Source organism: Triturus cristatus, chromosome 2_2 (assembly GCF_964204655.1).
Source record: "Triturus cristatus chromosome 2_2, aTriCri1.1, whole genome shotgun sequence".
NCBI classification, from domain to species: Eukaryota; Metazoa; Chordata; class Amphibia; order Caudata; family Salamandridae; genus Triturus; species Triturus cristatus.
In genome coordinates this window covers 914,762,619-914,788,335 of record NC_140582.1, presented here as the reverse complement: position 1 = coordinate 914,788,335, position 25,717 = coordinate 914,762,619, and the positions used below count along the sequence as shown (strand labels likewise).

General features: G+C 45.6%; 1 protein-coding gene across 1 annotated transcript in view; it reads left to right on the top strand.

Moving 5' to 3' along the window:
* Positions 1-25,717, top strand: part of TBC1D19 (TBC1 domain family member 19) — a 1,311,239-nt gene that overhangs the window by 1,266,223 nt on the left and 19,299 nt on the right. The window contains exon 19 of the mRNA XM_085643323.1: positions 14,652-14,767. Coding sequence (XP_085499449.1) covers positions 14,652-14,767 — 116 coding nt within the window. The remainder of the gene's footprint in view (positions 1-14,651; positions 14,768-25,717) is intronic.

The following is a 25,717-nucleotide window of genomic DNA, read 5'->3' as shown; positions in this document are numbered from 1 at the left end:
TATCCTGCGGCTAGTGTTTGCCGATTGAGAGAGGTTGTTGAGACTGAGAGTGGTGGGTTGGGGGTCGAAGTTGTTGTAGATGTTGGTGATCTGGCTGCGGAAGTAGTCTGAGAGAATGTTGTCGAGTTCTTGGAAGAAGTGGATGGTGGTCTCTGTGGTTGTTGGGTTGGAGAATTCCTTGATGTTTTTGAAGAGTTCTTTCGTGTGGTTGCCCTCGGCGTTGCTGCTCTCTTGACTTACTGGATGTGGAGGTGGTAGATGATTCGTACTTACCAGCGTAACTCTCGGAAGTAATTTTTTGTGCTCCGGCATGACTACGCTCAGGCTTATCAGGGCCAGTGTGTAGTTCGCTCCGCCTGATTAATTGTTCACGGGCGGGCGGCTGTTTTTGGATTGAAATTGGAAGATGTGGCCTTTCTCTCCGCAAGCATACTTTCACGAAGAACAATCACAATTTCATTTACTTGCCAGACAGGTTTTGTGGGGAGGAGTCCTGCTAATAGCAGGAACTACACATGATTATAGACCTTCTACTAGTGCTTTCCATTGTAACTTTATCGGGTAGACGTGTTCCTGTGACGTATATACAGCGAGGGCTGCTATTTGGTTTTGCCGATAGTTGTGCAGACTCTGGGATCATATGCAGTTACGGATATCTATATCATAAGATTTGCTGCAAGCACCTACACACAGAGCCCAGTACTTGATAGGACTTCCTGTTTTTGATTTTTCCAATTCGAGGGTTTCTCTTTCGTTCGTTTTGCCTTGAAAAAGTCCATAGGATGAAACACGTGTCGGCTGCCAGCTTCTTGTATAACATTGAAGGAAATTAGAGAATAAAAAAGAAAGGAAAAATTGGAATGGACTGCTTTTGATTACTGTTATGGTCATTGACCTATATACCGTATGGACTGCTTTTTGTGTGCCTCGGTATCTGTGTATCTATATGATTGAGAGAGGTTGTTGAGGCTGAGAGTGGTGGGTTGGGGGTCAAAGTTGTTGTAGAAGGTGGTAATCTGGCTGTGGTAGTAGTCTGAGAGGGTGCTGCGGAGTTCTTGGAAGGGGTGGATGGTGGTCTCTGTGGTTGTCGTGTAGGAGAATTCCTTGACATTTTTTAAATTGATGTGGAGGTCGTAGATGATAAGGGCTTTTTGTGGGCGGCTTCTACACAAAGACTTAGTAAAAGGACTGACACTTAAATGGTTTAAAGGACCATCATGAACTCACAATCTTTTTGCCATAACATAACATTGATTATATATGTCCACTTTTGTACCACCTTAAAGCCTAAGCATTGTATCTGTCACAAAAGGTGATAGGACTATCTGTGTTTTTAGGTATTCTTCATTTTTTTACTGTTGTTGGATGTAAAGAGCTTTTGACTCTAAATGATGTAGTTCTACCTGGACACTGCTCTATACCTTGGTCAAACCCTCATTATTAAGCCTTGACAGCTCAATCATAAAACCATTACATGAGTCCAGAATACTTGGCCCCCAAGGGAGGAATGTAATAGCACTTAAATGTTTGGGACGCCATGGTTGCTTCTGAATTCTTTGATAGGAGCTGGCAACCCACAGAAAAGTGGGTGCCGGCTCGAGACCCTGTGGTGCTGCCCCACAAATACAAATCCATGGCTGTAGACTTCAGGCATTTACCTCACAGGGCATGAATCATCCGTAATACATTTTATAAATCTACTTTTTAAATGTTTGCTACTATCACTAGAGACCAAGATGGCCGCTTGAGCGTGAAGCTCCACAACACCTACTATCTATCCGCCAAATATTTGCATTCAGAGGTGCCAAATAGGCTCCGCAGGAGCATATATTGGGATGAGAACTGCGGAGGCACGAGACGCTCTTACTCCGACTGGGCTACATGGGCTGCAGACGGAGGGAGAGCTGCCGGAGTGCGGCGCGCGTGACTGGGCCAGGATCCCCGACCTCCCCTAGCTGACGCAACCGCGCTGGAATGGTGGTGGCAATCTGAGCCTGACGCTCGGAGCGGACGACCTCCCGCCTCCTCCACTGGGACTACCGTGCACGTCGGAGCGGTTACCTCCACACCCGGAGACCGAGACTGCTGAGCTTGCCTGACTGGGTTGCTAGTGGTGCGTGAGGGGATGTTGGCGCTTCCTCCATTGCGCCCTGACCCGGAAGGTAGCTGCAACTGTGGCGGGTGGCGAGGCGATTGGAGGACTTTGGCGCTGCTGGTGCTGAGCACTGCATCGGAACATAAGACTGCTTCTGCGGTGCTGGGGGCCCATGCCTGGCCCCACCTCTTGGAGATAGCTGCAGCCGGCTGCATTGTGACTGGGTGCCCCGCATCAGAAACTGGGGACCTCCATATCGGCCTGCTGAAGCCCTGATTGGTGTGCCGCCCTGAGGTGTGATGCGGTGAGTGTGAACCTACCGTGCACCCCTGAGTTGCTGCGTTGCACTTGGTCCAGCTGCATGCCCTCACTGCCCGTCGGGGACTTAGGGCGGATGGAGCTGCCTTGCAAGGCCCCTGCTGGCCTTTTGATCTCCTGGTGCCCCAGGGGCGGTGAGGCCCGGCCGCCAATTTGACTAGCTACAGCGCTGCCTTGCATTGACCGTTGCACTACTGATGACACGATAAAGTGGATTGCTCACTCTCAAGGTCCTGGTGTCAGGCTGATGTGAGCGCTGGCCTAGATAGATATGGCCACGACACGCTGTTGCTCTTGCCCTGCCCACCGATGGACTAGGGCACTTCTACAGTAGTGCTCTGGGCGACTTGAAATTGCGCCTACCCGGTGCCCTGACTGGCCGGATCCACCTAGATACTACAACGCCTCTGCGTTTGCCTGGGTACTGGAAGCCCTTTCCCCCCGGCTGTTTGGTGTCTGCGGTGAGCGCTGAGGATCAAGCTTGCTGTGCCCCCTGGGGGAGTTTGCCCCTTCTGGTGCTGCTGCTGGACAGCAGGGGGACTTGAGCTGTCATCTTACGTCTCTGGAGTTGCGTGGGTGGAGATCTCCCTGGCTGTGGTGCTTGCCCGAACAGTTGACATCTGAGCCTGACTGCCCAACTGCCTACGAAGCGGTTTGGCCACATGCTCTATGGGGAGAGTTATTAAAACGCAACCGAAGATCTCCTTTGACCAGAAAAAGACTAAAGGGCGAGACACTGCGGCAGGGGAGACGGAGGACATGCAGAACTTGCCTCAGGAGGAACCAGAGAGCGACATCCGCACTATGTTAGCTGCAATGGAGAAAGGCTTGCAGACTAGCCTCTCGGTGTTGGGCACTAAGATCGACTCTCTCTCCTACCGTATGGATAGAATGTCCGAATGTATGGACAAGCATGCGCAGCGCCTTGATATGGCAGAGTGCCGCGTCACTGGGGTTGAGGAGGCGTAGCAGACGCTAGATGTGGGCCACAAGCAATGAAGGTTCTGCAGGTCCTGCAAGACAAGACGGAGGACTTGGAGGCGTGGTTGAGGCGCAGTAACCTTAGAATCATCGGAGTTCCGAAATCCACCCCTACTGGCAATATGGAGCAGTTTATTGAAAAACTTTTGGTCACCCTCTTAGGGCAGGAAACCTTTTCTTCAATGTTTGTGGTTGAGCAAGCGCATCGATCCCTGGGACCTAGACCGATCCCAGGTGCTCCCCCGCGACCGATCATCGCGAAGCTCCTCAACTATCGTGACAGAGACTCTGCATTACGTGTGGCCAGAGATAAACTACCCCTTAAATTTGAAGGCTCTACTTTATCGCTGATCCCCGACTTCACCATCAAGGTGCAGGAGGTACGCCGTCAATTCGCACCTTTGAAGAAGCAACTGCATGAGGACAATATTGATTACGCCATGCTTTACCCTGCCAGACTGCGCATCAATCGTCAGGGTCAATCGCTCTTCTTTACGGATCCGAAGGCCTTGCAGAAGGCTATGAAGGAATGGGCCAAAGATAACCGACGTGACCCGGAATCGGCAGCTTCTGGGAGAGGCAGCTGGTGGCACCCTTGATGAGCAGGACTAGCAGAGTACTCCTGTACTAGACAGTTAAGATGCTACTCTTTCTTATTGCAGGTTGGGGGTGGGGCGGCATGGGACGCGGGCACTACAGCTTCAGCGGGATTGTGTGTGGGGCTTTACTCATCTTGAGGAGAGTAGTGAAGCTGGGAGGGGGGTTGTGATGGACAGTTGGGAGGTGTATCAGACTACTTGGGTGCTTTCCTGGTTAAGATTGCCTGGTTACAGACTGCTGGATATGGTGATTCTTTTATGCAACGCGAACCTCTGAAGATGCCAATGGGTTGAGGGTGTGTGGTGCGGTGGCCGTGGGTGATTTTTATCACTTCATGACCTGGAAGCGAGCTACCTCTGCCCACGAGTGCGTTGCACTACGGGGATATTGTTCTCAATGGGTTTGGGCTGTAAGGCTTCTGGGCGCTGCATTGATGTTTTTACATGTGCTATTAGCTTCTGTAATTGCTCAAGGGGTCAGTTTGTTAGTTGCTCGACTAGGCCTAGTTGGGGTTGGCCCGGCGTGGGTGGGGGGCGGGGAGTGGGGGTTTTCAGTTAGACAGGGTTAAAGGGAGACCCAACCTGATTTGTACAGTGGCTATGCACACGACAGGACCTTATGGCTGACACAGACAGGAGCGGCTTGGCAGGGTCTGGCACTGTGGGCTCTTCCCCTAGTAGAGCGGACCCTCTGGGAACTTTACGTGCACTTACATGGAATGTGCGCGGACTTAATGACCACCAAAAATTACGTAAAGTACTGGCTTACCTGACTAGACATGACATTGATGTCGCACTGCTACAGGAGACACATCTTCCCCCAAATAGCCCATTGTTTTGCAGTAGAGGCTTACATGGGAACACACATGCATCTGGATTCACCACACTCGCCCGGGTGGTGCTAACCTGGGTCCGCCCGCAATCAGCTTACACTTTGGAGCCCTTGTATACAGATGTCAATGGTAGATATGTAATTTCTAGATGCAGGGGGAATGGTCTTGATTAGTTGATTATTAATGTGTATGGCCCCAACTATGACAGTCCGGAGTTTTATGTGGAGCTGTTTGACAGAGTGCAAGCCTGTGAGGGTGAGCACCGACTATGTGGCGGGGACTTTAACTTAGTTTTAAACCCGGACTGCGACTGCTCTGGCAGGCCGGTCAGACGCGTCACAGCCTCAGATTGCGCACTCGCTGCCTCTAAGCTGCGCACTGACATGTGCGATGTGTGGAGACAGCGATTTCCAGATGCAGGGGGTTTACTCATTACTCGGCATATCACAATTTGCACACGCGCATTGATTACTGGTTGGCCTCTAGATGGCTATATAATCAGGTACACACATGTGAGGTGCTGGCACGCACACTCTTGGATCACTCCCCGATTCTAGTAGCCATCATTCTAAGAAAATTCCTCCATTTACTTGGCGATTCCCCTCTTATTCATTGCTGGATGCGGCGTTCAAGGCTGACCTAGCAGAGGCAATAGAAACATATTTTGACCAAAATGTGGGCTCGGGAGACAGTTTCCAGGTGGTGTGGGAGGCGTTCAAGGTGTACATCCGAGGTGTCACGATATCCAAACATTCAGGAGTTCTCAAAGCTCTGCACAAGAGGCTGTCGGATCTCAAAGCCACTTTGGCCGGCCTGAAGGCACGGCTGCAACTAGGTACAGATGAAGAGACGTTGCGTGAATTTCGGACTCAACTGGAGGAATTTCATGATACCGCAGATGCCGAAATAAAACACCTCAGCAAGCATGCCGCTGCTCGCACCTATGGAGAGGGTGAGAGACAGGGTGCAGTTCTAGCACAATTGCTGAGGAACCGCCGGGCCCTCTCCGGAGTAGCAGTGCTGCACTCCGAGGAGGGAGAGCCACTAACTGGGGACCTCGCAGTCACAGAGCGATTTCGGCAATTTTATTCATTGTTATATTCTTCATGGAGTACGGGTACTGAGGACGAAATATTAGACTATTTGTCGCACATCAAGTTGCCCTGGCTGACCAATACGCATCGTGAATTTCTGATGTGACCAATAGAAAAAGAGGAAATACTTCTTGCTCTCTCCGGTATGAGAGCTGGCAGCACCCCGGGGATAGATGGCCTGACTGTTGCCTTTTATAAAGCATTTCTTGATCTTCTGTTGCCACACCTGGCCTCTTTGTTTGATGATATGTGCATGTCTGGTACCATGCCGCCCTCGATGAGAGAGGCTATCATAGTTACCATCCTAAAACCGGGTAAGCCGCCTGAGGAGTGTTCGTCATATCGACCTCTCTCGCTGCTCAACGTAGACACCAAAATCTTTGCTAAAATTCTAACCAATCGAATTGTTCCTCTTGTCCCTGTACTAGTTGCTCCGGAACAGGCTGGATTTGTCCCCGGCCGCAGCATCACTTATAATCTACGCACAGTCTTCGGCGCACTTCAACACACCGTTCCGGAAATTTGCGTGGTAGCGGTATTTCTTGACATGGAGAAGGCATTTGACTCGGTTGAATGGCCCTTCATGAGACGAGTTCTAGAGTGAATGGGTGTTGGTGAAGTCTTCTTACAACTGCTAGGTATAATCTATAACTCCCCCACGGCCCAAATAGAAATAGGGGAGTTGGTGACCAACCAGATACACATCTCGCGTGGCACGAGGCAGGGCTGTCCACTATCTCCGATCCTTTATGCCCTGGTTGCTGAGCCTTTGGCCTGCTCCCTACGGGAGTATCATAGATATAAAGGTATCCGTATACCGGGGTATGAGCTCATAGTCTCAGCGTACGCCGACGATACACTACTTTATGTTCGTGACCCGGAGAGACATCTGTCATCCGTGTTGATGGAGGTGGTACACTTTGGTGGGGTGTCGGGACTGCGAGTCAACTGGTCCAAGTCCATTGTCTTCCCTCTAACGCCTTCCACTACACAGTTTGACCTTGATTACCCACTGCAATGGACGACGGACTCGGTTCGCTACCTAGGTTTACAAATACACACTGATTCGGACGTGGTGTTCTGGGAGAATTATGGTGTACTGGTGGGCAAGTTGGAGGACGAGGTGGATCGCTGGATACGCTTGCTTTTGACTCTTCTGGGGAGAATTTCAATAATGAAAATGGTGGTCCTTCCCCGTCTTCTGTATCTCTTCACAAATGTCCCGATGGTCCTCCCTGGTGTTTTTTTTTTAAGAAGCTCACTACATTGATGGTCAAGCTAGCCTGGGCGGGGAAGCAACTGCGAGTTAAATGTCAAACTGTAACGCTACCTTATTACTTGGGTGGCCTGGGCGCACCGGATTTCGATCTTTATTATAGAGTAGCGCAGTGTGCTCACGCACATTCTTGGATACACGGTCTGCCAGATATCCCGCACTTACGTATTGAAAGTGAGGTGTCTTCCCCGCGTCCGCTGCCCACGCTATTGTTTGCCCCGCCGGACCGTAGAATCTGTATTCTTGACTCAATTAATTCTACCATGCATGCCTGGCACCACCTACTAAAGTTGCAAGCAGGTGCTATCCTCTATTCGCTTTTGGCGCCTCTGGAGTGGTGCCACTGGCTGTCACCATGCAGAGATCAAGTGGTGGTGCGTGCACTCAATACTATAGGGAGTAACACCATAGGGGACCTATTTATGGGTGGCACCGCGAGGGAGTGGGACTCTGAGGCTTGGGACGGAGATACACCCACACTCCTCACTAGGTTTCAATTCCACAGGACGAGTCAGGCACTGCTGCAGTTGCTGGGGACTGATCTGACTGAACCTCCGGATGTGGCTGCACTTTCGCTAATCATTAAAACTCAGACTCAACAGGGACTGGTTTCTAAACTCTATAAACAGGCAGTGTTGTACAGGGAGAATCATAATACCAAAGCCCGTTTGGCCTGGCAGAATGACCTTAATAAAGAAATAGATGACGACATGTGGTTATACTGCTGCCTCAGCACGAAACGGGTGTCCCTAAATGGTAGGCACCACCTGGTGCATTTAAAATTTCTCAATAGAGTCTACTACACTCCTGAGCAACTATGCAGGTATGGTTTACGAGATAACTCGAAATGTGAGAGATGTGGCGAGCAAAGAGCAGACTTTGTACATCTGGCTTGGCTCTAGCTAAGTTTTGGGGACAGGTATTTTCGGAACTTGCAGAGATTACGGGGGGAGCGCTCATCCCCAATCCGGCTCTTGCGCTACTGGGCTACTCCAAGCCCCTCCACAAGGGAATCCGAAGGTTGGTTGATATGGGCCTTTTGATGGCTAAGCGTAGGGTGGCTATTTGCTTGTCAAGAGGCCCGCTTCCTACATTAAAACAGTGGGCTTCTGACATGTTATATTGATCTACCCGAACGGAATGCTGTAGTGACCTTTTGCCCCCATGCAACAGACCTAAGAACTTTTGGGCACTCTACACTACGTATCGGGCTAGACAAAGCAGTGAGGATGGGGACCCCCCGGGTGGCAGGCGACCGAGTAAGTCATGACTTAGGAGTATACCATTTCTGATATAGTAAGCGGTGCCCTGGCTTGTCTGCATAGTATTTTATGTCCAGTTGGGAATGGGTGTGATGTCCCGTGATGTTGCCTCAGCGGGCCGGCGGTGAGGTGCTACTTCCTAGTAGCCTTGCTATGGGGGTGGTTAGGGGTTGAAATAGGTCTGTTCTATCTTGTATGTTCTAGGTCCTGCCATGCCATGCACATGTACATGTTTGTTTTCTGACCTGGCTTAAGTTTTACTGTCAAAACAATTGAAATGCTTCTGGAAAATGTACAGTCGACTGTGCACTTGGTGCTCCTCCTGTCATTGTTATATTACAATAAAGTATTTAATAAAAAAACAAAACTATCACTAGAGTAAATTAACTTTGAAGTCCTTCTTGATTGATCACATGAGAATATGAGGTTTCATTGATGTTTACATCAGCGCTTAAGTAGGGATCCAAGTAAATACCTCATCCAGCTCCTCAGACCAACTACAACCATCTTTGTCACCCCACATTCCAGAACCTCACGGCACTTTCCTGTTCCACATTCCTAGGTTAGGCCAGAGACATCCGCGGCGCGGGACCGGAGACATCAGCCTCCCTTGACCACCTGCGGCACAGAGAAGTTTTAGTGTGCGGCCCCAGCTGTACTAGTGGCCGGTCTGCTGCTCTGCTCGAGACACCTGGCCAGGCCTGTCTGCTGCAACGGCCTGTTCTTTGCTGGGTTGGAGGCCACTGACCTGACCATTGACCGCGGCTGCTCAGACGGTGGCCTGCTGAGGAGGTAGGCCGTAATTACATGCCTCTGTGCAACACTGATTTGTGATCGGCTCTACATGCTGGCTTTGCACAGAACAGCAGGCCCAGCCGTCCGCCTATTACATCATATACAAAACTCAGGAAAGACTACCCATTCATCTTTGTACTGCAGATATTTGGATCTGAGTCCCTCTTTGCCTCCTCTCGCTTCCTTTTCATGCTCAAACAACTAGTGGCCCACCTCTTTTTACGTGGTGTGTGTGGGCTATGGTGTTGGAGAGTTGGCTCCTGTATGTAAAGCGCTTGGCGTTTATCATGTCTGTTGTCTATATTTTTGCCCACGGATGTACTCTCTATTATTTCGGGCAGCTATTGGCGATTGCCTCTTATTCTGGATATTTAGACACACTTCTCACTGACCCTAAGCAGTCTACTTTCTATTGCAGCCGCCTACCTTAGTGCTGTCATTGCTAATCTCCCCCATCGCCTCCATGCCTACGGTCTGGCTACTTCTGCTATCTTGTGAATGTCAGTCCGTCCTTTACCGCAATTTCCATTATCGCAGTCAGCATCGACACCCCTTCCCTGGCAGGAGCTGTGCACAGAAGGCAATGGGACGCGGCGAACCTGAATAGAAACAGATTCCTTTTGAGCCTGCCAAGTCACTATGCCGCCAGTGCTCGCCCTCGGAATCCACCCGCACCTCGGATCAAACAAGGGCAGAACCCCATCAGACTCTTCTTGCTTCACATCGTCACCGGACTCGCTTCGAAGTTCCGGTTTCAAGTACAGAGGACCCGACTCGAACTGCTCATTCGAAAACGAAGGGTAAGCACTCGCACCGAACCCCTGGTAAAATGGGCACCGGCCCCATGGCATTTTTTGTCAATTTCGTTTTTGCCGGCAGGTATCTGTTCCCATGGGAACCCCCAGAAACTTCAGCACTCATAGAAGTGCAGGAATGCTAAGCTATCTCCTGCTTTCTCTCTTCATCACACGCACTATTTAATCACATCTTATTATTACCCTGCAGGATTAGCCATTCTTCGGGTCCTCCAAATAATTGGATAATCAGAACTGGTAAGCCACTTCACCTTCACTAGCCACTAATATAACACCCCAGTTTGGAATCAAATCCTAATAGGATTATTTTCACGCAGGACTCTTCTCTTCAGGTGAATTCAAAGACCTATATTGCTATAGGACCAACCGGACCCCTTAGGAGTAGGCTACTTTTACGTTACTCACGTCAATTCATCCAGATTGTTTATGCACTCCTCACATTCAACTGGTTTCCTCAGGTTCTTACGGTGTGCGCCCCTGCGCCTGTCGCGTTAGCTGCTCCCAGTCCCATCCAGAATAGGGTATAATGACAGGACCAGCAAGATCTTCAAAACCATACACTCCCCATCGTTTTTTTCACTACGTCAAGTTATGCCTGGCTTTCACATTCACTTCACCTAGTACCTTATAGATGCTACTCTTTGGAATGGACAATTTTTCATCAACCGCCATTTGCATCATGTTATTCACTTCGTCAAGTCACGCCTGGTATTCACTCCAATATTCCTTGCACTTTCACATTCACTTCACCCAGTATCTTATGAGCGCTAGTCAACGGAATGAACCTTTTTTTTTATCAATAATCAATTGCATGGTCTTCTAACTAGCTACTCTGACAAAAAAAAAAAATCCTCTGAATTCCCATTTTAATTCTCTTTTTTTAATCTCTTTTCCCTTTTTAGGTGGAGCTTTGATCGACCTGTTATATATCTTTTGTGGGGTTTAGCAAACCCACCGATTTTCATTGGTTACTAAATGTGGCATTCAGAAATGCTGGCTTCATATTGGTGCATTTGTGTAAATGCCCCTCCTTTTCTGTTTAATTCCATCCCTGGCGATTTCACTCAGAGAATGTTTTGTTTGGCCATCACACTGTACAGCGTGTGATGGCCCCTCTTCCTTTTTTAGGTCTCGCCTGACCCAGCGCATGCGCTGGTCTGGCGAGACTTATTGAGAGGGTTCCAAAAAGTGCTACCAGGCCAGCCTAGGGGTACAGTGCATGTCCCCGGGCGCGCGCGCCGCGCTTTACCGCGATTACTTTCACTTTCGCGCCCGCACGGCCGCTTTGATGTTTGATCGTGAACGCAATCGCGATCACTTTCACTTTTACGGCCGCAGGGCCACTTAGCATAGCCAATAGGTCTCGTTTTAACTGCCTTTATTGGCATTGGTACATATTTCACTTGAGTTGATGTATAATTTCCGGCATATCAAAACATTGGAAGTATCAGAACGGGACTAAAACCCTCCTGACTGCAGTTGTCTCGTGTGTGGATAAGTTTGTGTATGTAGCAATTCGTTATAAAGTTTCTCATGTTTCCTGGTGCACTTACAAGGCTACAAGCATCACGAGGGCCTGGCATCAGGGCAGATGTACCCGGAGGTGGCTTAACAGCCCATTAAAGACAAATATTAATGGGTGCAGTGCCAGTCTTTAAACAATTCAACTCATACCAGTAATTTAGCCATTGGCAAACATTCAAAGGCATCGACTATATCTTCTCAGATCATGTTAGCTTCCAGTCAGCGTCTGGGTATGGCCAACAGTGTCTGTCAGTAAATCCGTCATATCTCTGGGCAACTAACTGCATGCATGTCTTTTCACCCTCTCCCACCCCCACAAAGGCCCCTGTAAAGTCAGTGCCCAGTTCATGGCATCTGGGACCTGAAGCATTCTCCTCTTTAGTACTTGAAGAACTCAGGATCAAATATGCGGGCGCTTGGGCCCTGTAACTGGCTCCTGCAATGGACTGAAATCAAGAGGTGAGACAAGCAATCAGGTGCACCTGTAATTTCCTTAAGGAGTGAAACACAGGGGCTGTCTCAATATTCTCTGAAGCTACCAGTGCTTTAAATGGGCTGGTACTGTCCGGTACGGAGTACCGACACTTTTTTATTTTGAGAAGGAGAGTACCGGCACTTCTCAAGAGAAATGATATACTTTTAATTGGAGAGTACCGGCACTTCTTGGAAACAAGCAGGTACTCTGGTACAGAGTACCTGCACTTGTATTTTTCCATTTCAAGCACTGGATGCTACGACATGACATAGAAGCCATTTTGGATCAGCCACAATATCAAGGCAGTACGGTGCTTTGCAGCTCTACAATGAATACCCCTCTTTCCCAGTTTTAAAACCTGACGGCTCTAATAGAATAGTTTTAGATTATTGGTTTTTTAATGTACATACATTAGATGAGGTTCTAATTTCCGGTCTCTTTTCAGAGTCGTTGAACATAGATGCTGTTCAACAGTTCATTGCTGGTTTGTCTTCCCACAGTGCTTTAAAAAGTGAGGACGCCTGTTTGAATGTGGAAAACCATCAATAACTGTATGGGTTCCATCCCTAAGGTCATCACTACATATATAGAACTACTAGTCCCGAAGAAATATACAATTATCACAGTGGGAGGACTGTTGGGCTCTACCCATAAATAGCCCAAAAGGTTTTAAGAAGAAATTCCCGTATTTTAATAAAGAGGACAGGTCGAATCCCTCGGCTTTCTATTACTTCCAGGAACTCTACAAACCTCAGAAAAATCTGATTATCAATCATAGGTTCATATATTCTACACAATTTAGTGAAGAACTTAATGTCCAATGTCAATATCGTTTTTTTAAATAATATATTTTATTTCCGTGTCCTGCAGCATTTAAATAAGTTTATAAGAAGAATACATCTCGTGCCAGCTTATCAGAAGATATATCCATGATATGGCCAAATTGCTTACCCTACTACAAACGACAATACTAACAATCTAATAATAGACAATGCTCCAATTTCATTCAAGTGGATTCTAAAGTGCAATGTACCTATCCCACGCGTACCAAAATACAGTAAATAAATATTACAAAGCAAGTTAGACATCCTTCCTCCCCATCCCAGTCCTTTCACTTTACAAACGCTATTTGATACCCATATTACATATCCTCTTCATACATTGTTCACTTAGTTGTGAACTGTAAGGCAGACTTCCAGATTTTAACAAGCATTGGCATAGCCAATAGGTCTCGCTTTTGAGACTGTATAAGTGTTTAGCCAGAGCTATTGGCTTGGGCCAAGCCTTCCCATACCGGTGCAAACACCCCTCAAGATGGGTGTTTTTAATTTCAAGTCTTCCTCTCCTGTGCTTACACTCACTTTAGCTGCAATATAAAACAAGCATTGGCATAGCCAATAGGTCTCGCTTTTGGGACCTTATAAGTATTTAGTTATGCCGGACAATATCCTTAGTGCAACAACATCAACTGTTGCATGGCTAAACACTTATAAGATCCCAAAGGCGAGAACTATTGGCTATGCCAATGCTTGTTTTTTCTTTCAGTTAGGTTTTTTCTAACCACCAGAACAGGCCTTGCAGCTGCACACCTTTCTTTATCTGTGGCTCCCCATATTTAGGTTAATAAACAATTGCCTTTTTTTAAGCATGCGATGTCGCGCTATACTGTTAAATATATATATTTTTTCAATACGTGCACTCCTGCACTAGGTTACAATGGGGCTGTGGACTGAGTTCCGAAGCCTTACCCACTGTGGTGTTGCCTGCCCCGCTCCGGTCTGCTCGACCCCCCTTGAGTCGGCTCCTCTCTCCTCACACCCCTCTACTCCTCCTCGGCTCAGCGCGGCTGGGTGCTCGGCACTCTGTCCTGCGTCCGTCTGCACCAAACAAGATTTGCTCAGACCCCAAACCTTCTTAACGGAGGCTTGGGTACATGTTTAAGCGCTTGTTTAAATATTTACAGAGACTCGGCCAGGGAGCAAGAAGAGGTGATTGGGTTCTATTGTTGCAGGAGGGCTCACTCACTCTGAGCAGACTCCCTGATATCAGCCCTCAGTTAGGCAGGCCGCACAGAGGGACGCCTTCGCTGTCACCTGAGATGAATTGTTTTTGCACCCTGGCTGACTCCAGCCCGGTTCAATATTTATCTGGAAAAAAACCACCACTGGGTGAGCCTCAACTGGTCACTTCCAGCGCAACAGCGGCCCTTGTGGAAGTGATCTAAACTTGCACATACACCCTGCGATAAAAATTCATGGACGCGGGTATCCGTCCCCGCTCCCAGCACATATTTTGTTTTTTTGAAACATGGCTGAATTTATGTGGCTGAATTCAGTCCTTGCGTTATGAAAATGTGCATTGCAACTTGCAGAGCAGGCCAGGAATCTGCTATGAAAGCCACTGCATTTTCAAGCCTAATTTCCATTCGAGTGATATAAGAATTAACCAAAGATAACACCAAGTGACATCAGTGGTCCCAGCAAAGTGGTCAACTCCTAGAACAGTCTTAAGATACTTATCTAATAAATGTTAACAGGATTGCAGTTGCTTGAAAATGATCAAACTCTTTCTGATTTGATTTTAGATTACGAATATCGTTCAAGTGGATGGTAAGAGCTTTTTCTGGCTACTTAGCTACTGACCAGCTACTGCTTTTGTGGGATAGAATCCTAGGCTACAACTCTTTGGAAATCCTTGCAGGTACTGAACATTATGCTTGCTGTGTCTTACTAATATTATTTTTCTAATGTTTATGCCTGCTGACTACTGATATAGGAGAGTGATCATTTATATGAGACAGGTTTTGAAATCTGATATCTAATGGATACTGTTACCCTTTTAAATTAGGGGTGAGACAAAACATCTCACAAAGATACAACCCACAAAAGGATTATAACAAGGGTGTGTCTCAGCTCCTTTCCACTTTAATCTTCTCAGCTTGGATCTTGTTGCAGTAGTTGACCATCTGTAAGTGCAGACCCCCAAATAGAATCCCATCAAATCTCATCTTTTCTTTATACTGATGATGTTGTACGATTGAACAAGACCCCCCATAGGTCTCCCAAGATTCATAGCATTTTTATCCAATTAAACCCACACTAAAGAAATGGAAATTAACCTGGAAAATCAAAAGTAGTCATCTTCAGGGGGAAATTAAAGAAATCGGGCTGTTAGTATCTACATAAAAGAAAAATAGATATATAATCTGCATACAAATTCTATTTGAAAATTGTGGCAGCTTAGCTGAACATTTGTCACTGATAAGAACTAAAGGTTCACATTTAGATAATTATTGGAGACATTGTGGGTCAAACATTGGAACCTATTTTGAAAGTCATAAAATGCAAACTTGTCCTGGCACTGTTAAATGGAATTGAGGCTGTAATGGGTATGCATACCGCATTTCTGAAAGATATTACTTGCAACGTTTGTAGATTGGTGTTCCATCTGCCCCAGAATGCTTGATAAGCACGAGTATGGGTCAAATTTGGTCTAGAACTATAACCTGTAGGGCACCAAGCGGCCTGTTTAAAATGTTTTTTTTTAAGTTTGAAAATGCTTTATTAGAGAAAATTAGAGAGAACAACGAGATACAGATCATTCAAATAACATTGTCCATGTTGAATTAAAAAAGAAAACAGTAGATCAATATTCGCTAACAAAAGAAACATAAAAAGCATTTTGTAAAAAATTTTTATAGACAAAAAAGAAAGGGGGGGAAGAGAGAAGAGGAGGAGAGGGGAAAGGAGGGAAAGGAAAAAGAATAGGTAAAAAGGCATTATAAAGAGAATAGGAAGAAAATCAGGCAAAAGAATAGGTAAGATAGAAAAAGCAAAAAAGCCTAGGATAGGGAATATATAAATGCAGGAGACATAGATGTAAATGGAAAAATATAAGAAAGATAGAAGGAGAAGGACAGAGAAAGAGCCGCTCATGGAGGTTTCAAATTCTCAGAGGATAAGGGAGAGGTACGTTTCAGAGCCATGCGGTCAAGATATGTTGTGAGAGGCAACCAAAATAAATCTCTATTAAGGGTAGGGGTGGAAGCAGCAGAAAAGCGCACATCAAGCCTATGGTAATGACAGAGAGAGTTCCACCAACATTGTATAGAGAGTTTAGTAAGATTCTTCCAGTTAAAAGATATGTGTTGAAAAGCCAGAGCAAGCATAAGATCTAATAGACCAGAGGAGTGTGGAGGAAGATCTAAAGTGTCAGAAAGACTACCTAAAAAGAGAAGAGGGATAGAGTAGGGAGTAGAGATCGAAAATAGGCGAGAGACATAAGACCACACCTGACCCCAGAGTATGAGAACAGAAGGGCAAAGAAAGAGTAGATGAAAGAGATCAGCATTAGGGGAGGCACAGGTCCAACAGTTAGAATCTTTATCAAGAGAAAAGCGAGAAATAGAAACTGGAGAAAGATACAATCTGTGGTATAGAAAAAACATAGATTGGGTCAGTGAGGCAGAACGAGAGATTTTTAAGGACCTGGACCAAACTTTATCCCAAAGAGCTATAGGCCAGTCACAGCCCAGATCCGACTCCCAAGCACATTCCAATTTAGATTTCGGACGGTTCGGATTGGGAGAGGAGAAAAGTTTATAAATAAGATAGGCTTTGGGAAGAGTAGACAAAATCTGAAGTAGGGGGGAGGGAGATATGGGAGACGACGACGAAGGAAGGGAATAATAAACATCAAGTATAAGGGCCATGAGGACAGTGAATCTGCGGAAAAAGGATTGCGGGCAGTGAAACAAAAGTCGGAATCGAGGAAAAGAGCATGGAAGAAAACCATCAAAGAGTTGGTTAACCCACGCCAGACCTTTTGATCTCCACGCATTCCAGCAAATAGGGCGATTGTTTAGGAGAATAAGCGAGTTATACCAGATAGGGGAGGCCAAAAAGGATTCACGAGTAATAGGATCAGGACGGACCAAAGCGTATAGAAGAGAGGAAGTGTGTTTGAACAAGGGGAGAGGAGTGGTTAAGTTCTTAGCAGAAAAATGCACAACCTCAGATAAAGAGAACGGAGAGCGCAGTGAACGTTCAATAGAAAGCCAAAGAGGAGCAAGAGGGGAAGGTGTTAGAGAAAGCCAGTTAGAGGCCTGACGGAGAGAAAATGACTTATGATAGAGACGAAAGTCCGGAAAATTGACTTCGCCATTCGATTTTGGTTTACGAAGAGCAACTAGAGCAACCCTCGATTTTTTATGGTTCCATAGAAACTTAGAGAGACAGGAGTCGATGCGTTTGAAATAAATATCAGGAATATGTATGGGGAGCATGGAGAGAATGTATATAAGAATGGGGGATATCATCATTTTAATCGAGTCCAGCCGACCCCACCATGAGAGAAAGAGAGGATTCCAAGAGGATAACAATTTATCAATACGGGATAGTACAATAGACATGTTCAACCGAATGGATGAAGAAATGGAGTTAGAAAACCATACTCCGAGATATTTGATTTTAGAAGAATTCCATGCAAAGCCAGTGGCAGAGAACTGATGATGGAGACAAAATTTGGTGAGAGGGAGAATCTCAGTTTTATCAGAGTTGATCTTGTAACCAGAAACTTGGGAAAAGGAATTAAACTCGAGCAATAAGGCAGGAATGGATTTTTCAGGATCAGAAATAAATAGGAGAATGTCATCTGCATATGCAGAGAGTTTCAAATGGGTCTTGTCATAAGGGAAACCAGAAATAGATATGTTATTCCTAAGAGACGTAAGAAATGGCTCTAGGGCCAGAACAAAAAGTAGTGGGGACAAAGGACAACCTTGACGGACTCCACGCTGGAGGGAAAAATAAGGGGATAGATGACCATTGACTAAAACAGACGCCTTAGGGGCAGAATAAAGTAAAGAAATAAGAGAAATAAAATTAGGGCCAAAACCGTGCCACCGCAAGGCGGCAAACAGAAAGGACCAATCCACTCTATCAAACGCTTTCTCAGCATCGACCGAGATGGCGGCTAAAGGGATGGTGAGAGAAGGTACTTTATTTAGGACATTGAGGAAAAGGCGGGAATTATCCGAGGTAAGTCTGCCCTTAACAAAACCACACTGTTCCTTGCCAATGAGATGGGGGAGAAGAGGATCCAAGCGTAAGGCGAGAAGTTTAGCAAATAATTTGTAGTCTACATTAACTAAGGATATTGGTCTTTAGTTTTTACAGAATTGGGGGTCACGACCATCTTTGGGTATAAGGCAGATCGTAGCCTCGTGGAAAGTACCAGCAGCTGTGCCAGAGATAAAGAAGGACTGGAAAAGTGAGAGAAGTTTAGGGAGCAGAAGGTCTGAAAAATGCAGATAGAATTCCACAGAGAAGCCATCAGGACCCGGGGATTTACCTTTAGTAAGAGTCTTTAAGGCGCTATCAAGTTCGGTAATAGAGAGATCATGCTCAAGACCAGGGAGGTTGAGATGAGAAGTGGAGGGGGCAGGGATGCTATCGAAATAGGACTGAATAAGAGAAGCAGAGGGAGGCAATTCAGGAGTATAAAGTGACTGGTAGAAAAGTTGGAATTGGGCAAGTATATCCTGTTCCTTGTGTAAGAGAAGATTATCGGTAGAATAAATCGAATCTATAGAATTACGCTCCCTACGGGACTTAAGATAGTTAGCTAAAAGTTTACCCGATTTGTTGCGACCTCCGTAGTAACGCGCACTGCTCCGTAGCAAGATTGAAGAAGCATTATCGGTAGTAGTTTTGTTGAAATTGAGTTTGGCACGTATAAGATCTGGTAAAACAGTTTTATTAGAGGAAGTATAGAATTTATGCTCTAGGGATTTAATATGAGCCAGCAAATCTTTCTCTTTATTAAGGAAGCGTTTATTTTTCTGCAGGATTCTGAAAAGTCCACGTTCGATTTTGGTACGTGACTTTGAAAAGACATGGATGGAATAAACCATATCTAGCGCCTAGAGAGCGAAGAGGAGCTCGAAGATTCAGAAACTCCTTCCTTCTGGTCGCAGTAGCATTGGAGACGTCTTGTGAGAGAAACACCTTCTGACCCATCCAGGAGACCTCCCTAAAACTCAGAAGCTCTGGGGTAGACCAGAGTCGCCCCCAGTACAGCAAAGGGCGATTTGAGGTGATCTCCTGTATGGGGGCCAAACCTAGATCTAACCGTAAAGGGATCAGGGGTGTGCTCTGGGGAAGTCTCAATAGGCGCCTGATGAAACTATTCTCAGTAGTAGACAGGGAGGTGGCGCTGACATGGCCCCATAGCTCTACTCCATAGAGCGCCCCACCTCTCGCCTGTGCTTTATAAATTTCCACTGGCGGACCCAAGGATTTAAATCAACACTCATTATAAACCTTTAGTATACCGCCAGACGATTGAGCAAGCTTCATATTATCCTTAGCCATGTGCGACCCCCATTCCATCCTGTCGATGAGTGTTACCCCTAAGTAGTCGAAAGTGGAGACTCTTTCCAACACGGAACCCTCCAAATGGAGGTGGGGGAAATTAGATGATTTTGCATTAAAACCATGTATGTGGTTTTGGAGAGATTAATCTACAGATTTCTCGATCTACAAAAGGAGCAAAACGCCTCCAGTGTTCGCTGAATACCCATAAGGGATTTTGATAACAAAAGGGTATCATCAGCGTACATCAGGGCTGGTATCTTGCGGGCTGCTAAACTAGGAGAATCTAGATCCCTTGCTCCCATTAGATGTTCGATCAAACCGTTAAGGAACAAGGAAAAGAGCGTAGGGGCTAGCACGCACCCCTGCCTCACACCCCTTTCCACCGCAAAGGGAGCCGAAAGCTCCCCGTTCCTCCCATACCTCACCCTTGCAAAAGTGCCTTGGTGCAGACGTTTGAACAAATGGCACAGATATACCAGAGCGCCCATCTCTAACAGTAACGATGTTACAGAGCTTATCCCTCTGTGCCAAGTCAAATGCAGATCGAAGATCCACACAGATCAAGTAAAGACTACCAGCCCCCATGGTCACCGTCTTCCAGTAGACCAGCTGGAGTCTGAACAATTGATCGATTGTGGAAACCTTGGCACGAAAGCCCGCTTGAAGGGAGGTTAGGATGTGATGTTCGTCCATCCAGCACTGCAACCTTGATAATAAAAGGCGGGCAAACAGTTTCTGCACGGTGTCGATGAGGCTAATAGGGCGGTAATTAGCCGGGTCGAGTGGGGAAGCCTTCTTATGGATAGGAATGATTTCTGCACCCCGCCAGGTTGGGGGGATCTCCATGCCATGTAAAATGGCATTAAAGTAAAGCAGAATATAGGGAACCCAAACCTTCTCTTCACTCAAAAATAGATCTCCAGGTATCCTATCCAAACCGGGAGCCTTCCCGGAAGAGAGACTTCTAAGGGCCGCCTGGATTTCGAGGATAGTGCAAGGTTGATAATCAGAATCCTTTACATCCGATAGCGCTAAAGCAGATGTATCCTTAATTGGTGAAGCCACGTTTGCTAGAGATGCGGTGTCCATGTGGGTGAAGAGAGGCTTAAAGTGGGCAATCCAAACCTCCTCACTCAGGTTAGGTATTATACCGGACGACCCCTCTACCGAGCCTGATCTAACTAGGTTCCAGAAGGCCCTATAATCGCGTCCTTCCAGGGCTTCTTTTATGCTATCCCATCTCAAGGCCTCCCATTCCGACTTGGACTCCAAGATTATACATTTATAGGTGTGTCTAGCCCCTCTAATACTCGACAGAGAACCTGTTTTAACCTCCCTAACAAGAGCATGTTTAGCTGCCCTACAGTTACTGTTAAACCATTGGGCCTGGATTTTTGCCCGTGGCTTCTTGTTCACTGTAGTATAAAAATAGTCAGCCAGGGTAGAGAAAAGCTTGGAATGGATATACTCAAGCTCCTGGAAATAGGAAAGATCATAATTATCAACCGGGAGTTCGAAGGCCTCTGCTAGAGAGCTAGCAACATGTTGATATAACTCAGTTATTTTATCAGGAGATAGCACAAACTTGACCCACCTAATGCGTCTGCCCCCCGCCACTTTGATTAGATTCGAGTCGGCGAAAGTCTCCAACACCCCCAGTTCATGTTGGCGTCCCAATGTATGTTTTAATTCTAGTGACAGAAGATTATGGTCACTATCTACCCTATTAATTACAGTGAAGGCCCTCATTTGGGACCAAAATTCCACATTGACCATAATATAGTCAATGGTTGTGCTTTTCCCCACTCTATTATAAGTGCTCTTCCCAGGGGCATCAGGAGGGAGTCTACGATTACAGGCTCTGAGGGAGTGAGTTACTAAAAGCTTATTGATCTGGAGAGTCAAAGGCGTTAGGCGCTTTGCCGAATGCATAGAGCACTCCTGAATGTGCCAAATGGCGTCCTCATCTAAAGTTACAGAGGGGATCCCGACCAAGGGTTCAAAATGGCAATTAAAGTCACCCCCGATAATTCTGTGTGACGGTGATGGGAACATAAAAAGGAGTTCGTCAAGAGCCTCTAGCATAGATAACCCCAACCGTTGGGGAATAGGGCGCAAATAAATATTAATAACCACCACCGACAAACCATCCAAGTATTTAAGTACAATGCAGAGAATATCCGGAGAGTTAGAATCTATTACTTTGACTGAACACCCCAAATGTGTGGCTACCCAAATACACAATCCCCCCGAAGGTCGTCCCCTGGGTCCCTGCACAGCCGGGATGTGAAATGTTGCATAGCCTACCCTTAAGGGGGCAGTCAACAGCCAAGTATCTTGGAACAAACACAAATCATATTTGTCCACCAACTCACCCCAGTCTGGATTAGATAAATTAGAACCTAGCCCTGCTACGTTCCAGGACCCAATTAAAGATCTACGAAATTCACCCCTTGCGGGCCTAGGTATAGTGGATTCGACCACATTAAAAGAGGGAGATCCTATATGGGTCTCCTGCTCCGATCCGTCTCCTAAAAGGCTGGTGTTTGTATACAGATTTAGAAGATTCCCAGTGATTCAAATCCCCATCGGAGACTCGACAGCTATAGGAAAGAAGCAATATTGCATACACTCTGCACTTGTCAAGCTCTTGCATAAGATCGAAAAAGGGTACTTTATTCTCCACTCAATCATATCAAGTGATGGGTGCTTTAATCAAAAAAATTGTTTGTTTTATGATACATGTGGGATAGGACATGAAAATAGCAAGGCAACTGAATTCTAAAACCCCAACAGAAGCACTTTCAGTGCAAACAGCTATTTTTTGTAATTTCTAGGATTTTTATTCTTATATCACTTGCATTAGTTAAAGCTAAAGAAAAAGGAAAATACAAGTATAATTATTATAGCAAATTTGATTAGGGTTCACTAACAAAAATTGATACATTTTAAAATATGTGTATTTTTCTCTTTTGGAGCCAGTTGAGCAAGAAAATCCTATGCCTGGTATCAATATAATTTTGACATTGCCTTTATTTTGAGCCCTAGGAGAACCTCTAATCAGAGCCCTAGGAGAACCTCTAATCTTAGTATTTAACATGTTTATAATCTTTGCATGATTCATTTGTATTTTTCTTGGAATAGTCAAACAAGAATGAAAACTGAAGCCTCTGCTTTACAAAACATAGGTCTCTGTTGAGAAGTTGAATATGGGTGGTTAATAATGTCATTGTTCGCTGTTTTAAATAAAAACAACTTTTAAAGTTCATATGTAATATTTGTATACATGTTTATTATATGGCTTTTAATAAACCTTAAGTAACAATAACGCAAACACCACACTACTTTCTAAAATCTGCATTTCATTATGATAACCTCAGAATGAGGCTATGCTTTACTAACACAGTTCAGTAAATGTGCAATTGTGCAACATGACGTTATATGGCTGCTGTACATTTATAGTCAGGTAAATGTATAGGAAAACTAAGATTTCAGTGGTCTTCAAGGGGATATTAAAATGACATAGCAGATCGATAATAAAATGTAACAGTACATGTAAATGAACATAAAAGCACTGACATTTTCCTAGTACACATATATGTACTAAGGAACAGATAATACGTTTTCTAAGGCCCTCCCTTTTTTGCCAGGAGGCAAAACCCCTATGTTGGAAAGTGGGCTATTGGCAGGGGTAAGTATGCACCTACCACTAGTAATAAGGCCATCAACATGGTATAGGGTCCAGTAAAGGTCTCAGTAAATTAGCACCTTGCCCAATCTTTGGCAGCTGACAACAAGCAGTCAAGCCTAACTTAGGAGACAGGGGTGTAAAGCATTTAAAAATATCAATACATCAAATAAGTAATACACAACACACAATAAATATCCTCCAACAATTTATAAAAATAGGAAATATTTTTATGAACAAATAACAAATAGACACCAAAACGACAAAAATCCATTGTAGGGAACCTGATATATGAATTTTCAAATATTAACCATTTTATAATGCTTAAAAACATATAGTGCCACTCTGGAACATCTAGTCATGTTTGACCGGGACAAAGTCAAAGTTTGAGGCTGACCATGAAGGAGCCTTGGTCAGATACACTAAACAGGAAGCCCCGGTCAAAAGTCTCCCTTCCCACTTAGAAACATTTCTGGAGCTTTTTCTTTCAACGTCGCTCGACCCTCCCCAGCAGGCCAGATTTGGTGAGGGTTCACCGGCTTGATTTTCTGTGAAGTCCCGGTCAAATCCTGGAAGTCTGGAGCTCCGGAGCATTCAACGGGACAAACCGGAAATCCGGGTCGGGGTTGAATGTAGTCGGCTTGACTCTCGTCGCCTTATAGAGCTTTTTCACAAAAGTTCTCCAAAGTTCTCCCAACTTTCGGGGTTGCTCCTGAAGGTCTCCTTGTAGGTTCAAAGTGTCCAAAACACCAGTCCAAAGGTCTGGAATCTCCTAAATGGTCTCTGGGATGTCTGGACTGCAATTCTTAAAAGTCCACTGGACGCACTCCAGGGTGGGGACTCTTAGTAGAGCTGATGCGCGTGGGCTCCGTTAACCTGTAGTTTGCAGGTAGTCCACCCCTTAATCTTTCTTGAAGCAAAACACAGTCCTCAAAGCTATAGTACCAGATTGTGCAGCAGGCGCAGTCCTTCAGAGTGCAGGCATTTGGATGCAGATCCAGATTCCAGCAGGGTACTCCTTCTTGTCTCTGTAGTTTCACACAGCAAATCTGAGATACTATGCAGCTCTCCCGTATTTATTCAGTGTTCTGCTGCGACAAGCGGGGGCACCTCTGTCCAATAAGATGCTGAGTGCCACACAAAAGCATGACACCTTCCTCCAAAATGTGGCATCTTCTTGTCCCTCAATGCTCTGCAAGTCCATTAGCTCTCCTCCCCCTGACCTCTGCAAATTCCTGTCTTAAGCCTGCCATCTGGCTGGGGGACAGGATGTAGCGGTAGGTACGCCTGGCACTCCTTACTGATCTGCTCTGTGTTTGAGCTCAGTTTGATTTACCCATCCTCCTCAGCTTCAGAGCTCTCTCCATCAGATAACCTTTGCTGTGGCCAGGCCACTTATTGGCTTACAGAAGAGAAAGTCTAAAACTTCTCTTCTGTACTAGTTATGGTAAATTCAACATTGGCAAGTTTTTGACGTTATCGATACCAATCGTTTAAATCCTTGAATGATATTTACTCGTTTCATAGCAATAGTTATATTTAAATAAAATATTGCAATGTTAGCCTATTAGCTAAGTATCTACAATGGGGAAAAATTAAATGGGCAGTGTTTCCTCACCAGGGCATATAAAACATCTTCAGGTTCCGGCTTACTTTGCCTCCATCCCTGGGAGACCTAGGGGAGACCTGGGGGTTGCCAAATATGTATAATTAAGGTAGAGTGTCACTTTTAAAGGCCCCATACCACCAAAGTTGAGTTTGCACACAATTTACTTGTTAAGACAGTATGAAACACCAGGCTGCCTTTAAAATGAAAGCAGGCACTCGGCAGTGCACACGTGTAAGTGCAGGAAATCTTCTGGGCCTCTACCCCTCCATCATATACTAGGGAATCCACAGGTAGATTACACCCCCTTGCCCTATTATCTACTGGGGACTTATAGGATCTGTCATTGCCAATTGTAAGTGTGCCCTATTACATGTACCTTTCTGAACATAGCTCTGACGCTGGGCCTGCTTAGCAGAGCCCAAGGTACAGTCAGAGTCAGTTACCACCAGTATCATTTAGCAAAACAAAAAATAGGGGTGAACAGGGCAAAAGGATGCATTTCCAACACTCTACAATAATTAAATTGCAAATTGAAAACAATCTAATATTTTAGTTTTAATTCCTTCTTTGTCACTATTTTCATCGCCGTGAAGCGTATTAAACAGGTTAGAAGGGACAGAGGCTTTATTAATGCAAGCACATTGGATAATGGAAGTCATTAGTTCAACTTGCATGTGTAAGGCCGACATGATCAAAATAACTACAATCACGATTTGAGAGCTCTTCATTCTCCAGTTCCTGAATATCACTTTCAACCGAGACCAGATGCCACTCAGGTGGAAATCAAAGCCATTTTAGATTTCATGTAGCTTCTTAACATGTCCTATCTGTTCATTATGCTAAAAGAGGTATTGAGGAGATGTGTACAACACTGAGAACCTGCTATTGCACAAACCCTTCCCCTTAGCTTCCGGAAAGTAATCCAAAGCCATTGCATTCTCTAAAAGCATGGGCATTGAACTAATCGGTAATCAACC